Below are 17806 nucleotides of genomic sequence, written 5' to 3'. Positions count from 1 at the left end.
CTGCACATGGTGTCAGACCTAGGAGGTGTGGCCAGTACTGGGGATGGGGCACGCCAGCCCCTGCAGAGCTTCCTCAGTCAGCGGTTTGTGGAATCGCAGACTGAGAAAGTTGCTTCCAGTCAATGAATCCACGAACCACTGACTGGGGAAGCTTTTCAGGGGCTGACGGGCCCCGTCCCTGGTATTGGCCATCCCCCCTGCATCTTGCATCAGACCTAGTGGCACATGCAGGCTTTGCTGGACTTCATCCTCTGGCCTACGCCCCTGTGTGAAGTCAATGTCCATCTTTAATGTCTATGTCTTATTGATTGCCCCTGTGTGGGATGCAGGAATGAATGTTTTTGCTGTAAGCAACCTGTTGTTTTTTTAAAAGTTATTATCCCTTTTATCCAGATAGTATGTGGAAGAAGGCTAAGAAGCTCCTAGCTCAAAAGTTTTGAGAATTTTCAATAATAAGAATTTCAGGCATAACTCAAAGGAACAGTCCCTTTTCCATACTTAGGTGATTACAGTAGCAAACAAACATGTGCAAACCTTTCTATTAAAATATAGGGTTGGATGTGCCCTGAGCCAGCGTCGGAAAGGGAAGACCTGGTATATTATGAGCATAAGTCAATTACTAAATTGCACAAGAAGCGTGATGGCGACTGTGCTGGTGGAGAAGAAGGCAGTAGCAGTACTCTAGAACGGAAGAGTGACAACCCTCTAGATATAGCTGTAACCAGACTTGCTGACTTGGAGCGGAACATAGAGCGAAGGTATCTGAAGAGCCCCTTAAGTACCACCATTCAGATCAAACTGGATAATGTGGGCACAGTTACTGTCCCTGCTCCTGCACCATCCGTTAGTGGTGATGGTGACGGGTAGGTTATTGAGATTAACTTGAAAAATTATTGTGCTTCTTTGCTAATTGGAGCCTATTTTCTATTGTGTGTTTATCTTTGTACCTTCTTGTTTGTCTCTGATCCACACGGATCACGTTATTATGCATGATGCTTTGTAAAGATTTTATTTTATTTTTGTGTTACGTATGTTAATCCTGCAAAGTTATCTTACATTTAACTGGTTGTGACTAAGCTTTGAGGCACGTAGCCACAGTCTGTGCACTACATCAAATTCAGTTGCTTAAGCCTTATTACCCTTACTGGCTGCGTACGTTTTTGTCATTGCTTGGCTTTCAATGTGACAATGATTGTTCCACGTTCAGAAACTGATGAAAATGGATGTGACCTGCTTAATTTCTCTATATTTCAATGCAGAATGGAAGAGGATATTGCTCCAGGGCTAAGGGTATGGAGAAGGGCATTGTCAGAAGCTCGCAGTGCTGCACAGGTAGCTCTGTGCATTCAGCAGTTACAGAAATCAATAGCATGGGAAAAATCTATTATGAAAGTTGTAAGTGTTGTGAACTGATTTTTCTGTATCCTATTTTCCTACTTTCCAGATACCTCAATTGACAGTGTATCTTTCATTGCTGCCTCTCTGAGAATTATAAACAATTAAATTGTACTTTTTTCATTGATCAGTGTAATTTTTTTAAAGGTGATTTCTTATAGCCATATTCAGTATTCTGAACTTTTTTTTTTTTAATGACAAATAGCCCTGGGCATTTCTGTGCCTCTCTCTGGGGGAGGTTACTATGCTAATAAAAAAACCCGTCCCCTTCTGTGTCGCTATTATGGGGATTCGGTGTCAAAGACTGCAATTAAAGGCTTTTTCAGAAAGATGAGATGCAAAGTACATGCTTAAAAGATGTGCATGGCTTCTTTGCATGCCCACTTAATACAACTGTACGTGCAGATTGGACGACTGTACAAGCACAAAGGCTGAAATGTCCATCTCCGCATAGAAATGACAAATTAACAAGCACTGCTGTGTTAATTGCATATTCGTAAAAGGCATGCAAATGCATGTAAAGAGATTTTGCATGAATCCTGGGCATCAGATTTCTGAAAAAATTAAGCTTTTTTTTATACTATAGCAATCAATGAGAAAATGCTAACAAATAAACAATGGTTATGTTACTGTTGAAATAATTAACACTTTTTTCCAACTGTTGTACTTACTTAAAATATCTGAACTTCTTTTTTTGCCTGTTGTTGTGACTCATTTGTTACCATGCATATGTAAATGTGTCACTCGCATTTTTCTTTAATCTATATTGTGGGCAATAACCAAAACACACACACATACCCTTTCCCCCCTTTCTCCTTCTTCCCTTAAGATGACTTTCCACTGGCATTAGGACTACCACAGATTCTAGATTGCATTTCTACATCAAGAATAAAGTGAGATAAAGCACATTCCATCACTCCCCAAAGAATAGACATTGCTTATTAAGCTGTTCTCACGAGCAGCCTAGCCCAGGTGGCTGCTCGTGTGGAGCATGAGCTGCTCTCAGCAGTGCAGGTCATCCGCATTGCTGCCGGCAGCAAAGGCCATGTGGCTGCATGGTTTGCACACCAAACAGAGCAAGAGCAATTGTCTGGGGGAAGGTAGGTTGAACCCTGCCTTCCCGCTGCCCATCCACCCACTCGTGTGAATGGGCTCACTGTCTTAAAAACAAGGACATTCTGAAGTGAAGATCCCAGAATATCATCAGTGACCTTTACAAGTTCAGTCGTAGGACTGTTGGCAATTATGACTCTTACCCTTTGACTCTTACAGTTATTACTCTTACTGTGCTCAGAGGGCATAGATGCCCTCTGAATTGAGCTCTAGCGCTTGTACAGAGGATTCTTTTCTCCTCGTTCAGCAGTTTAGAACTCAAGATAGAAGCAGTAAAGTGTTGTCCCTGAAAAGGAAAATACGATGTTGCTCTAGGTTTTGCACTGTGCTTCAGGTTGACGATATCCAATATCAGGAGGGTGTGTACAGAGGTTGTGTACAGAGTCTGGCCAACTAGTTTCTGACATTTGGATTTAGAGCTTGATATATTGATATATTAATTTCTTATGTTCACTTTAGATTTAGGGCATATTAAAAGAATATTAGAATATTAGAATTACTGGGGTTTGTGGTGCATATCTACTTTACTGTACAACAGAATTTCCATAATCATAATGGAAATTCAATTTCATAATCTGAAATTTACTTTGGGCCTCTTCCTAATTTAGTGCCACCTCATTCTAATTTTAGTAGCACTCATGTTTTTATCTCAACGTCTAACTAGAAAAGTTTACTGTGTGTTTTATAAACTGTTTAGATAAACAAAGTATAGTGCAGGGAAGACTGCAAAAATACATGTATAGTATTAACTGTCTGTGCCCCTTTCTTTCTCTAAGGAATAAGGACTCTTCATACATGAAAAAATTCTTACACAGAAGTCACTTATGTGTCAATATTAATATGATGCCTCCATAAAGGTTGCAATGTGGTGATCTTACACAAGGAGGCTATTCTCATGACCGCGCGGAACCGGGCTAAGGGAGGCCAGTCCTATTCCGCGTGGTTGTGTGTTGCAACGAGCGCTGCGCTGCTCCCAGCAACAAACCTTCAAAAATACCCCTCTCCTTAAACGAGGTTAGCGGAGCAAGCACTCCACTAACCCCGTTCTTCTGATCGTGAGACACCATGCTGCTGCGGCTCACGAGGAAACCCCTGACTGAGAGGCTCCAACAAGCATCCCCACCTCGGGGGTCTCCCCTAGATGCCCTGCGCACCTGCACAGGGCATCCTGGGACTTCCGGGCTCCAGGCGGCCCCCAATCCCCGCCACCCCTATTGGCTTCGTGATGAAGCCGATAATTGTGTGGGTGGCCAATTGTGTGGGTGGCCAATCTGGCCACCCAAGGACAGCTCCCTGCTCGTGTGCGGGGAGAGTGGGCGCTCTCCCAGCAAACCATCTCAAGGCACTTCACTTTGCTCATATGGAGCACCTCATGATTTTTCCCCACTGCATGTACATGTGCTTTAAATTTCTCAGTGTGTGTACACGGATTTTAAAAACCAGCATATGTGAACTTGTGTTCTACGTGTGGGTTTCACATGAATTCCTACATGTAAGTGCCTTTTGTGTAAGAATTTTGCAACCTATAAAGCAGATGCAACAGTAGGCCCTAGCTAAGAATTCTGACAGTGGTGCAGCCTATAAAGCTAATAAAGTAGAATGCCATTTCTTTACCTCTGAGGTTCTACTGTAAGTGTAAATGGCCCAAATAACCATTGTTTAGAATACAGCTTTTAAAGACAATTTTGTATGTTCTCCAGTGCACATAGTGTGCTGTTCATAACCTGACAAAATTTAAGGGAACGTATTTATCTGAAGTGATTTCCCTCTGTTGTAGTACTGCCAAATATGTCGAAAAGGAGATAATGAAGAACTGCTGCTGCTTTGTGATGGCTGCGACAAAGGCTGCCATACCTATTGCCATAGACCCAAGATTAGTACCATTCCAGATGGTGACTGGTTTTGTCCTGCCTGCATAGCAAAGGTAATATCAACTTTAAGATGAATCCAAATATTTTTTCCTTTCCGAAGTTAATTGGTTCAATGTTTTGTCAGGGCTCTTCAGTAACTATCATTTGTGCAGCATTGCACATAGACTCTGGAAAACTTAGTAGCCCAGCAAAGGTTTTGCAAGCCTGCACACTCACACATACCTATGTTACTCATTTCTAGCATAACTGACATCATATATGGTCGTTACTCCTGTGAAACACATTCAACAGATAGGTATGGCAAAGCAGAATTGGGGATTTGTTACCTTTGTGTAATCCCAGAGACTAATGGATCTGTCCACTTGCTTTGCATAATAAACGAATGATGTAGTGTTCGCATACAGTACTCACATTTGATTTCAAAATGAGCTCTTGTGTGAACCATGAATTATAGTCTCTAAAGGTCTGGAATGAGAAATACAACACAAGTTGGGCTTTGTCTTGCAAATTCTAGCTTATCTCAATGTATTTCCGGGTTTTTAAAATGCTGATTTTAAGATACTTTTTCTGAAAACACTGGAGCAAATAGGGAGAGACAGTGACGTAGAATCATTAGCACTAGTGGGCCCAGGCGCAGAGCATCTGCACCTCTAGTGGGCCCAGCCACCCCCCCCCATGCCGCTGCTACTGTCTCACCCCAGGGGGCCAGGTTGTCCCACCGCCGCCTCCCTCCGCCTTGCTGTCGTTGTCCTTAGGGTGGCGGGGCTTCGCCCACCGCCCATCCTCCTCCCACCACCCGTTGTCCTCTCACCCTCCTCAGGGCAGCACCACCGCCTCCCTCCACCTCGCTGTCCTCCTCCTCGGGGCGGCGGGGCTTCACCTGCCACCTGTCCTCCTCCCGCTACCCGTCCTCCTCTCACCCTCCTCTTCAGGGTAGCGCCGCCACCTCACTCTGGGGGGCCAGGTTGTCCCACCACCGCCTCCCTCTGCCTCACTGTCCTCCTCCTCAGGGTGGTGGGTCTTCACCTGCCACTCGTGGTCCTCCCACCACCCATCCTCCTCTCACCCTCCTCATCAAGGTGGCACCACCACCTCCCTCCGCCTCGCTGTCCTCCTCGGGGTGGCGGGGCTTCACCTGCCACCCGTTCTCCTCTCACCTTCCTCCTCAGGGTGGCACCACCACCTCCCTCCGCCTCACTGTCCTCCTCCTAGGGGCGGTGGGGCTTCGCCTGCCACCCATCCTCCTCCCATCGCCTGTCATCCTCTCGCCCTCCTCCTCAGGGCAGCACCACCACCTCCATCTGCCTTGCTGTCCTCCTCCTCGGGGCAGTGGGGCTTCACCCGCCGCCCGTCCTCCTCCCGCTGCCGATCGCCCTCTCACCCACCGCCTCCTGGTGTGCACCGCCCCAATCGGCTCCTGGCACATGCTCCTCCCTCATTTGCTGGTCCATGACCAAATAAACTTATAACTTGCTCCTCCCTCCCACCTTTGCATTTGTCACCCCCTCTGGGCCCGCCATTGGTCGCAGCTGCAGTGGGGGCGGAGCTTGCCACATCCCTACGCATCCCCTCTACAGGAATTAATTATATAGATCCCCACTACAGGAATTAATTATATAGATGGTAAGCAGGATGCTCTCTTTAGAAATGCAGATATAGCTCTTTAGTAATCTCTTCCCCCCACTATTGGCTAGAAGAAAACACGGAGGCATGCAATGTGAACTTGCAAAAACAAAAACCAAGAGCAGAGGGGAGGAGCTGCTTTCCTCAATGCCACGAGTGTAATTTGGAGTGGCTTCGCTCAATATTTACCCCGCAGCATGAAGCCATGTTTGAATAACTCCCTGGAAGAGGGGCCACTGAGGACTTCTCACCTGACTACTCTGTCATCTTCACCTCAGCCCCCCACTGGCTTTCCTGCTGCTGTGGCCCCCTCCTCCTCCCGCCGACACTGCTTCCCCTCCTCCTCTTGCCACCACCACTTCCATTTCCCACATGATGTTGACGTGCTGTGTGGTTGGTACCATGATGCGCATGCATGCATGCCATTTTCGAGTCAATTTGCAGGGCGAGAATGTGCGGAATGGGCTGCTTCCAGCCCATTCAGCTACTTCCTGCCCTGCAAGCTGGCTGGGAAATGGCAGCAGCGGGGTGGGGGGCAAGGAGCTCTGGCCCCCACATGACAGTGAACAGCAACTTGGAAAATTTGGGGCAGTAGTGATGGAGGTGGGAGCATCTCCCCCCACCAAAAAAAAAAAAAAAAGGACATGAGAAATTTGGTGGCAAGAAAGGGAGGGTGGACACACTTCTGACGCTACTGCATTGCAATGAAAAGACATGTAGATGATTGTATGTATTTGTTTACTTCATGGCCCTCTTGCCATTTGGACCCCTGCACATATTACATGTTTTATGGTTACACACCAAACATGTTACATATAGCCACAAAAAAATTAACATGGGAAGTGGTCCTAAACGGCAAACAAGAATTGCAGTAGACAAAGTATGCATGAATACATCTAAATGTCTTTTAATTGCAACATGTGCATGCAACAAACAAGTGTTTCCAGCCATATGTATCACTAAGGTATATGTACTAGGGAGCAGGATTGGCCATGACACTCAGGGGTACTGATGTTTGCTGCTGCCTTGCGTGTACAAAAATAATGTATTACAGAACATTTAAATTGCTTTTATTCACAGAAAACAGCCATTATTACCCAACTAATTTACTGCATACTTTCTCTGTGTGAACTTAAAACATGATTTTTCTAGCCATAACTTCTGTCTAATATATTGTCTGTTCTTAATATGATTCTTCTGTTGCTATTGAACAGTGTGCTTAAGCCATTTGGATTCATTTGAATGTAGCTCTTTATTTTGTCACATAGAATCTTGCTCTTTAGTTTTCTCAGGCATTGTTTTGTAATCTGTCTGGGTCCACTGGTGTTTTTCCCTTTTTAAAATCTCCACTTCATTTACCGCTTCTCACAATTTAGTATCAATGCCTGTTTAATTAGCGTGCTCTTTGTTCCACATCTTGAAGGAAAATGTTTAATAGACTGTGTCCTAAAAGACATGTTTCCATTTGGTACACTGTTTACTGTAATTTTACAGCCTTTGTTTGAAGTTGATTGAGCAGTGCTGAATCATCACTACAGTTATAGGGATTACTTTCTCATCTCTGAAGATGGCATGCTCTGAGAAAAAGGACAGATTGGTGATGTGTATGAAACTCTAGAATGGCCTTGAAGTTGGCTTGATTTTTAGAAAATAGGTATTCAGTAATTTGTAACTTTCAGGCCCTCTTTCACTCATATCCAAATAGTATGGTGTCTGAAATCCCCATGTATTTTAAAATATAGAGGCCAGTATCCTAAATCTTATCATGCATGAGTAGGAAGTACTTCCACATATGCATGGTGGGTAGGGATATTTTCTTTTACTGTAAGCTTATTGACTCTCATGGGGTGCATTTTGGAGGAACCTACCAGAAGGGAGTGCTAAAAGACCACTATTTGTGTGCAGAACACTGGTGTGTGGCACTTTGGATCCCAGCTACAGATTTATATGGTTTTGTAACTGATTTTGGTTGAATGATTTCTAGCCTTTTTCACCTTGATTCATACAAAACGCAGAGCTTACCTGTGCAGGGTTGAGTGGAGTCTGGCATCTTGTTGAGGCTCCTCAACTAGTGATGGACAGATTCTCTTGGTTTTGTTTAGAACTGGGCTCAGCAAATTGTGCTATTTTCCAAAAATGCCCTCAGAAAATTGCTGGGTGGTGTTTTTTTTTTTCCTGAGTTCAATTCCAAAATATGGACCCTGTTGTGCTCCTTTTGATATAATCAAGGCAGAGCAAGGTCTGCATGTGTTACCACAGGTCTTTAGATCCTGTTCCAGTACCACCCAGGCCAAGGCAGAGGCCATAGATATTTAAAGGAACTACTTTCCACTGACTGGTGGTGAATGGCGAGGTCTAGAAGTGAGATTTTTCTCCCTTTCTAGTGCAAAGGGAAACTGGTAGCATCTAATAGGCTCCCAGACATTACTAAGCATCTCAGGAATGCCAGTTGTTACTAGACTGCATTGGAGTTGTCGTTTCCCATGTTTACTGATACAATTAATTGAGTTAGGGAGAGAAAACTAAAAGAACTGTGCACCCTGGCATGATACTCAGGATCATCCAGGCCAGTTAAAGATAAGACCTACCAGGCATTTCCTGTCTCGAGCTCAGAGGTACACAACTTTGACCCTCCTGCAGATGTTTGACTACAACTCCCATCATCCCTGACTATGGGCCACTGTGGCTGGGGATGTGGCTGGGGATGATGGGAGTTGTAGTCCAACAACAATTGTGCAGCCCTTCTCTAGCTAGTCTTTCCTACCACCATTTCCCCTTTCCACTTTGCAAGTGTAATTGTGCTGAGGCAAACTGACAGAGAGAGAGCCAGCTGGAGGCAGGAAGCCCTATTTACAAGTCAGGCTCAAATTCAGGAGAATCTGGGCATGACTCATACTGCAGCATGGAGTTCTCAGTTGAGGGGGTTTATACCCTTCTTCAGTTACAAATTCTTCTCCAGCGCTATCCTTAACTCCTGTCCCATCCCATCCCCTGCCCATGTCACATGTAGTGTTCTCATGCTAGCATTTTGTGGGCTAGAGGAGAGTTGTGCCTGTATACAAATGCTGCACACAAACAGGCTGACACACAAGTTTAAAGACAGGTAAATGCTTTACAGGTAAATGTTTTTTGTGGGCCCTGCAACTTATGTAAATGGACGTTAAGACTCTTCTGCTAAAAACAGTTTTAGTGTTTCCATACTGGTGTATGTAGAACCGTTTCGCCAATAGAGCTCAACATATGCTGCCTCTCATGTTTGTGTTTAATTCATTGGGTTTTTCTTGCTGCAGGCAAGTGGTCAAACTTTAAAAGTTAAAAAAAATCAGATCAAAGTGAAAAAAAGCAATGAACATAAGAAAGGCAAGAAATTGCCTTTAACCATAGAGATGGAGGAAGAGGACTCTGCAACTACAAGCAGCTCTATAAAAAGAGTGAAAACAGACTCCAAAAAGAGGAAACTGGATGAAAATATTTCTCTTAGCCCATCAAAACAAGAAAGTGTTTCCCCTGTGAAAAAAGCAAAACGAGATGAATCCAAGGACATGGCTATCTGCAGGTATTGGCTGGCTGGGTTTACTTATTCTAACTTTCATTGGAGGACAAACCGAAGACATTAGACATTATGTTGTATATTGTGTACAGGTATGTCTGGACACACGTACATGCTTTTGTGAGAATGACTATATATGTGTGCATTTTAAAAGTGAACATGCAGGGTAGAGAGAGGAAGTACATATGTTGAACGTAATGTCTGAGTAACTGTAGCCCTATTCAGACATCATCTTGTACGTGTGTATAAGTATCTGTATACATTGACATGTTTTTGTTTGAATGACTGTACGTCATGTGCTCATTTTAAAAGTGAACCTGAGAACAGACCCTCAAATGCCTGGTTAAGATGCGTTTGAGATATACACGGTACTGTATATATATTGAAAGGATTCTGTGAAGAGCTGTATGTGCCTACAGATCTATATGTTTGTACTCAGATTGTATGTGCACAGGCTATAGTGCAAATAGGGCTAAAATGTGCGTGTAACAGAGATGACTGCAAGGGTTAGCGAGTACTCCCCCAAAGGTATTCCCACTCCATCAGACTGGAGCTTTACAGCAAAGTGGCAGACAATATAGTCATAGTATAATATGGTCCTATATCTTGTATTAATTATTTTTAAAGGCCTCAGGCATTCACTCAGTCCTCTACCCCAGAACAAGTTGCAGAAGGCAGGCAGGCAGGCAGGCAGGCAGGCAGGAGACTCATTAATTAACATTAATTACCTTCCCTCTATAAGTGTGTAACCTATAGCAAAATGTTCCCTCCCCTAATAGGAGGAGCAAAGCTACCCCTTTGCTCCTCCAGTCTAGTTACTCTAGAGTCGCTCCTGGCATCCAGATCTGTATGTGTATACGTTGTACACAGATTGTACATTCATTGAACATAATGTGTGAGTAAGGCTTTAGGCTCCAAGTATATGTAGCAGCAGCACACATTTCTTTAAACCTGGATCTGCCCTAGTCATGTACAAAGAATGGGGTGGGGTCCCAATTTAGGAGCAAAATGGGTTTGTGGTTTGAAAGATGAAGTACTTTCCCACAACTTAGCTCTCTTCAGCCTCTTCTTACAGGCACTTTTTCTCCAGCCAGGCTCACATCTTGTACTGCAATCCAAGGTAACCTGTTAAGGGAGTGGTCGTTCAACCTCCCATTTTCCACTTTCCTCTTTTGCTCTTGAAAACTGACTCCACTTTTACTTTATATTTGAGGCAGGCCCAGGTGCAACCATCAGGTTTGCTACCATCCCATGTAGTTTAAATCTCAGCTTGCTCTTTTGTGGGTCACCTGCTAGGAAAATAGGACTTATTTCAGCATTGGTTTGTTGTACATCATTTTCAGTGCACATCATTTTCTGACGGGTTGTGCACGAACCCTATGCATGTTCAATAGACTGGCAGTTCCGCCAGTTCAAAGGTGGGGGGATAGCTTTTAAAATGGGGGAGGTGCACTTCCTCCCGCCGCCGCCAATGCTCCCCCCCCCAACCGCACTTCCCCTCCAGCACTCTGTGGAAAAATAGTCCAATGTACCTCCTTTCCACCCCACTGATCCCCTGGCTGGAAGTGCCCGGCGTGCATGTGCTCGTCGTGGGCAGGTGCACTTTGGGCACACCTGCACCTGCAACTTACACACATGTGCCGGACACTTCCAGTCACTTCCTGTCAAGGGATCAACCAGGAGGTATCCTGCGGCCCCGCCAGACTATTTTTACACAGAGTGTCGGAGGGGGAAGGATAGCGGTGGGGGGGTTGTGCACCCCCCCCCATCCTTAAAGCTATCCCCGCCCCCATCGGCTTGATGGGTGCCGGTTCAGTGCACATCCCTATTTCTGACTGCAGATGATCAGCCCAGTACAAGGAGCTCCTCCATGCACAAGTGTTTCCCCTTTGGCTTTAAGGTCAGTTCCACAGGTATCATGGGAATGCACATGCAGCTATCTCTGTCATAGAAATCAATGTGTAAACTACAGAAAAGACATATGGGGAGAGGCTGTACAGGCCAGGAACCAGGAGGACTTGAACTGGAAGTTGAGAATGTAGGATTAATATGGAGGATCCTTAATTTGCTCCCTGGTGGCGCAGTGGTAAAACTGCCCCTGGTGTAAGAGCCCCTGGTGGCGCAGTGGTGTAAGAGCCCCTGGTGGCGCAGTGGTAAAACTGCTGCCCTGTAACCAGAAGGTTACAAGTTCGATCCTGACCAGGGGCTCAAGGTTGACTCAGCCTTCCATCCTTCTGAGGTCGGTAAAATGAGTACCCAGAATGTTGGGGGCAATATGCTAAAATCATTGTAAACAGCTTAGAGAGCTCCAGCTATAGAGCGGTATATAAATGTAAGTGCTATTGCTATTGCTATTGCTATTCCATTTATTTCCTGCAGTTATTGGGAAATGTAGTCATTGAATGTGGAAGGGCAACTAGTGCTTTACATAATTGTATGTGTGTCTGTGAGCTATGAAGTTTCAAACAGCTCAGGAATCCAGTACATTAGAGCTTGTTATGAGTCATTGTAGTATGTTGATTAAAGTGTTATCGTCATAACAATCCTATGAGACAGGTTTATTGGTTTAATTTTGTCCTGCTCTTCTATATTCAAAACCAGGGAAAATAATAATATAAAATATAAAAACAGTTCAGAAAACAAAAAGGTAATAAACAGCAATAAAATAATATTGAACTGAGACAAGGGAGACCAGAGTTCAAATCTCCCATCAGCCATGTAGCTCACTTGATGACTTTGGGCTAGCCACTGACTTTTAACCTAGCCTATAAAGACAGTCTGGATACAAAATTCAGCCACCAGACTGCTGTGCTGATGCGTATATGAGAATTAGAGAATATTACTGCAATCCTTCATCAACTGCATTGGTTACTTATTACTTTCCAGGCTCAATTTAAAGTACTAGTATTAAGCTTTCATACCTAATGGCCTGAGACCATGTTACCTCAAGAATTGTTTTCACTCATAGAAACCTGGGTGCTTTCTGTTAGCCGCTCAACAGCAGCAAAATGCTTCCATTCAGGCAAATCGCATTCAAAATGTAAATAGCAAAGCGCCCAGCAGGGGGAGCAGTTTTGCAAAAACTAACAACCTGAAAAACAGCAACTTCTTTATGCCAGATATATGACATTATAGCACTATTATCACAGCAATTAAATTCAAAACAAGGCATTGGAAATATGAACAGCACCCTGCTGTCAACGTAGGGACTGCGGTGTCACAACACAGGAAGTATGGAAGCACACTTCAGAGAAATGCCATGACCCATTGCAGGGTCTAATCTGGAAAGCGCCCTGCCCAGGTTTTAAGATCTGCATCAGGGACCCTTTTCTCTGAGCCACCTCTATAGGAGATACCACTCTGTAGGCTGCTACTAAGGACAGAGCTTTCTCTTAGTGGTTCTTAAAGGCTTTGCTTTCCTTTGTACTGTTTACAAATTATACTTTCTGAGTTATCATTAGTATACCTTTACAATAGTTTACATTTTAAATATTGGGTATACAAATATGACATTGTATTAGATACACAAACAAAATAACATAGTTAATACATTCTTAACATACAAAAACTCATTAAAATGCCCTGTATTAATATAAAAGCTTTAAACGCACTTTTATTCAGGCAAACAGTCAATGATTATTTTATGCTGGTCTAACTACTTTTATATTATTTTATTTCTGTTTATAACCTTGTTTTCTGAACTGTCTTTTATTTTTATTTTACTCTGTTTTGAATGTAGAAAAGTAGAATAAAATTAAGTGAATAAACCTGCCTCATAGGATTGTTATGACAATAATAATTGTGTGGAGGAGACACACAACATGTTTGCCACCGCTTGGAGAAAGAGCAGGATAAAAATATAATAAATAACCGGAAGTGCCTTCGCCTGGGCTTCTTCGTGGCATGAGGCAGCTGAGGGTTCTTATTAGCATGGGCATTAGACTTGTTAACTAGAATTCCTTACATATATCATCACAGGTATCATTTATACCTAGACAATGCTATATGAGGTACAAAACAGTTCTGAAATAGTTTTGTGTATGTTTTTTCATTTTGTTTTTAGTGTAATCCTTTCTGAATTGGAAACTCATGAGGATGCATGGCCTTTCCTGCTTCCTGTAAACTTGAAACTTGTTCCTGGTTATAGGAAAGTTATTAAAAAACCCATGGATTTTTCTACCATTCGAGAGAAGCTAAGTAATGGACAGTAAGTAAACATTATCTGAAGCACATGCAACAATTGAAAATGCAAGATTTAATCAGCTTTTGGAACAATTAAGCCATTAGTATAAAGCCAGGTTCTCAGTTTTGCTCATTACAGTGATATCACAGCCAGGTAAACAGACAAATCTGCTGAGAGGATTTGGAGGCTCGAGAATAGCCATGGGTCTGCCATGTTCCAGCACTAGGTCCCGGTTTGCAAGACTGACTTGAGCCCTATTCAAGGCATTAAGGTCATTCACACAGTGGTGCACCCAGGTCATTTGGGAGCCCGGACCTGAGACTTTGGAGCCCTCCCCCCCGCCCCCCCCGTCGACACTAGCAGCGGGAAATGGGGGGGGGGCGAGGTGGGGAGAGTTCCCCTTTAAGGAGAAGTTTACCTGGAGGGAGGGTGGGATAGGACGTGGCAGTGGTGGTTGCGGTGGGGGGGGGATGAGGGGAGAGTTCCGGGAGGGCTCATTGGAGCAGCTAAGCCAGAGGGCTGGATGGGAAGAGGAGAGGCCAGTAGCTATCCAGAGAGATTTGGGGCTGTATACCTACTCTCCAAAATAACCCATGCATGCAGAGCAAGGAATACTTGCAGGAAGACCATGCAAAGAAATGTGGCAGTTTGGGTGTCTGCTTTGGAAGGCAAGACTCCAACAGGGACCTTTTGGGTATCCTTCGCCTGTCCTGTTTACTCCTCTCACCTTCCAACTATTGTGTCTTGAAGAAGAACCCTTTTCTGTGCTCTAGCTCCCTGGCAGGGAAAGCCAGCAGGAGAATTTCTAGCCTGACAAAACAGGAAGCATCCATTCTGTGAGGATCATAGAGGTAGAAAAAGAGAACACTTAGTGCCTATTTCTGGTTCACAGTTGCACTTCGCCATAAGTGGGAAACAGCGGCATGTGAAGATATGAGAAACAATTCTATAGTTCCCCCTGTCACCCTCCGGGATGGGAAGCAGTGAGCTCTGTCCAGCTCCGTCCCTTCTCCCAAGTGATGGCCTCTCACCTCTCTGCTGAGTGGCATTCTTCCATGTGGAGGAAGCAGAGAGGCTGTCACTTGGGAGGGTAACGGGGAACCTGTTTGCTTGCTGCTCCACACTCCCTGCAACTGCAACTGCTGCACCCCATCCCACCCTCCCTCTGGGTAAACATCTCCTTAAAGGAGAACTCTCCCCTCCTCACCGCCACCACCCTCCCCACAACTAGTGTCACCACTGCACAGCAGTGTTTTGGGGTTTTTTGTTATTGTAAAGGTGTGGTGGAACCACTCAGCGGAGCAGGAGCAAGGGCAGTGCTGGGGCGATGCAGAGTGACTACAGGAGCCCCCCTGGGGGTAAGAGCGCCTCTTCATTCACGCGATGCCCTACTTGCCTTCTCGCACACGATTAAATTCAGTTGTAAGGCTCTGCTGATTGTATGGTTCTTGAGCTGTGCTGCGCCAAGCCAAGTGCCAGAGCAGGGAGCCGGAGGAGAAAGTCCTCCAGCATTCCTCCAACTCCTGGTGCAGTACATTGAGAGATTTTCCCTGAGCTGGATGCATTTGTGCTGCCTGCAGGCCAAGCACACACACAACTGGGGTAGGACATTCTTGCACCCTTCTACCTTGGTAACAGCCTGGGGGGAATTCCTAGGCTTCCCAGCACTTCACAATAAGCAGCCCTACTCCAGTCAGCCATGGTAGCGCTGCTCATGTGAATAGCCTTATTATGGTGTGTGTGTGTGTGTGTGTGTGTGTGTGTGTGTGTGTGTGTGTGTTTTGTGATCACTTAAAACGTGAACCTGGGTATAAATCCCAGCAAATGGAAATATGCTATTATACGTGTGTTGAGCATAATATGTAAATAACTGCATGTGCATACAGATTTGTGCATGTATAGTCTGTGCACTGGTTGTATGTGTGCTTGTGCGAATAAGGCTCTGAAATTCAGTCATTTCTAGGAGTTGTGCTAACGGACAGAAAGGCCAGGCCACCATCCAAGGTGGAGTTCATAGATATTTAAAGCTCTGCCCCCAGTTGCTGTTACAATACCAACCAAGTTGACTTTATTTCTTGCAGCCTGCAGTGACACGATCATTTCATGTCTGAAATATTTACTGCAAGCTTGCAGACAGATTTGTGTGTGCTTGAAGTGTAGCAAGCATACCTTCTTCTTTTTTAATGCAAGCTGAGAGCCTTGGCTTGATGGGCTTGAGGCAGTTTCCTCTCAAAGGGAATTGTGGTGGTGGTGGGTGGTAGGTGTCCCCAGCTCAGTGTCTGTCCTCTGAGATTTTGGAGCTTGTAAATATTAAGGTGATGCATACCCCCACACTGAATTTGACCCTGTTGATTTGACTTTCTCTTCAACTGGATGAACTTGGATCATGTGTATTCATTCCCTCTTGCTTCCACTGAAAACTGTGGTGACTAAATCATTTCGTGCCTGCTATATTTAAACTGAGCAGTAGTGAACTGAAAGTTCACCTCAGAAATGAGTTGCTTAGGGCAACATTCAATACCGTTATTTCCTCCTCCTTGGTAGAGGGCACCTGACTTCCAGTTTCATTCTGTATTCAAAAAATTGGCATTCTCTTTATTCTTGCAGGTACTCTAATTTTGAAGCCTTTGCTGTAGACGTCAGGCTTGTGTTCGACAACTGTGAAACATTTAATGAAGATGATTCTGACATAGGCCGGGCTGGCCACAACATGAGGAAACATTTTGAAAAAAAATGGACAGAGATTTTCAAAGTGAGCTGAAATTATCACAGTCCAACATGTTTTCTTTTCTTAAATGAGGACAAATGAGACCAGCAATGTGAACTGTATTTACATTAAAGTACAAGGCACATGCATAACTAATGACTGTTTTATTTTTCCTTAAAAGTATCACAGGGGAGTGGTACTAATTCTTAAGGCCTCACTCCTACAGCAACCATGGCCCTTGGTTCTTGGTTTGTGTGTTTTATCAGACTATTTTAGGTAGAACAGGGAAGCACACCCAAAGAATTTAAAAGTAAGGGGTGTAATAGTGCAATAGCAATTTAAAATATATCAAAACGCACTGAATATTCAACCACCAGAGCTCTACTTGGGGGAAAAGGTTCTCTTTTCCCTTTCAATAAATATCTATTTTTCATTTTTTTTACTTTGTAGTTTATTTTTTAGTAAATGTATTTAATTTTATGAATTATTTATGATTAAATAGCATCCAGACTCTTCGTTTTCTGTGAAAAGGAAGAATTAGAAAAAAAAATTGCTTTAAATCTTGAAAATACAACATGGAATGTTTTAAAATATAAAACAAAGCCAAGTAAAACTGTTTACACTGATGTGCTGTAAAAAGCACGAAAAATTAAACTTTACTGTAGAGTTACAAGTACATTTATATATATGTTGCTGCATCACTTGTGTAGTTAAATTGTATTTCAAGACAGTGAAGAAAAAATGAGACATATGTATATACTGTTCATTATTGTTTATATTAAGTCTTGTTTTAAAAATGTATGATGTGTACATATTGTTTGCAGACATTATTGTTTATGCCTTAGAAGGACTGTAGCATTTTATTTTAGTTTTAAGGTAATTATAGCTCTATGGCTTGTACAGTAATATTCCTCTACCAACACTGTGGAGTCTCCTTAATCTTTGTAGTGCCTGCCTTTAAAACAGGGTGTAGGGGATATTAGTTTTCCATTTTTCTATTTTGTTATATAATTTCAAGCCACCAGGGCCTCAAATTCAAATATAATCATTTGTATCCATGTGGAATAAAATTGTGACAATTTCCTACGCACACAGTATTTTTTCATAAAAACATTTCCCTCCATTTGCCTTGCCACAGAAATAACGAGACATTTGTAACCACTGTGTTTTATCTACTGTGTGTTGTGGTGGCCTGTTGGAGGCAGATAGATCAGATTTTTTTTGTACCTATGTAAGAGTACTTGAAGTTTCATTTAAAACAAAACGTTGTGGAAAAAGGTAGCATTCTTCTTCTTTTTTTTAGGAGTGTTATTTTTCACTAGTATGTGTGGCACGGATACAATAAAAGACTGTTTTACAAACCA

The 17806-nt window shown here is 43.6% G+C and overlaps 1 protein-coding gene across 30 annotated transcripts in view; it reads left to right on the top strand.

Moving 5' to 3' along the window:
- BAZ2B (bromodomain adjacent to zinc finger domain 2B) overlaps positions 1 to 17806 on the top strand; it is a 284396-nt gene extending 266590 nt beyond the window's left edge. For 23 of the 30 annotated variants that reach the window (XM_053260587.1, XM_053260524.1, XM_053260510.1 and 20 more), the window contains 6 exons: positions 553 to 863; positions 1260 to 1395; positions 4286 to 4432; positions 9293 to 9558; positions 13616 to 13759; positions 16343 to 17806. In XM_053260587.1, coding sequence (XP_053116562.1) covers positions 553 to 863; positions 1260 to 1395; positions 4286 to 4432; positions 9293 to 9558; positions 13616 to 13759; positions 16343 to 16496 — 1158 coding nt within the window. In that variant the 3' untranslated portion in view covers positions 16497 to 17806. Of the gene's footprint in view, positions 1 to 552; positions 864 to 1259; positions 1396 to 4285; positions 4433 to 9292; positions 9559 to 13615; positions 13760 to 16342 lie in introns of those variants that run through there. The other 7 variants (XM_053260482.1, XM_053260463.1, XM_053260616.1 and 4 more) reach the window with 3 other exon arrangements.

This window comes from Hemicordylus capensis, chromosome 1 (genome assembly GCF_027244095.1).
Source record: "Hemicordylus capensis ecotype Gifberg chromosome 1, rHemCap1.1.pri, whole genome shotgun sequence".
Taxonomy (NCBI): domain Eukaryota; kingdom Metazoa; phylum Chordata; class Lepidosauria; order Squamata; family Cordylidae; genus Hemicordylus; species Hemicordylus capensis.
The sequence above is the reverse complement of the archived record's forward strand: the minus strand, read 5'-3'. Positions and strand labels throughout refer to the sequence as shown.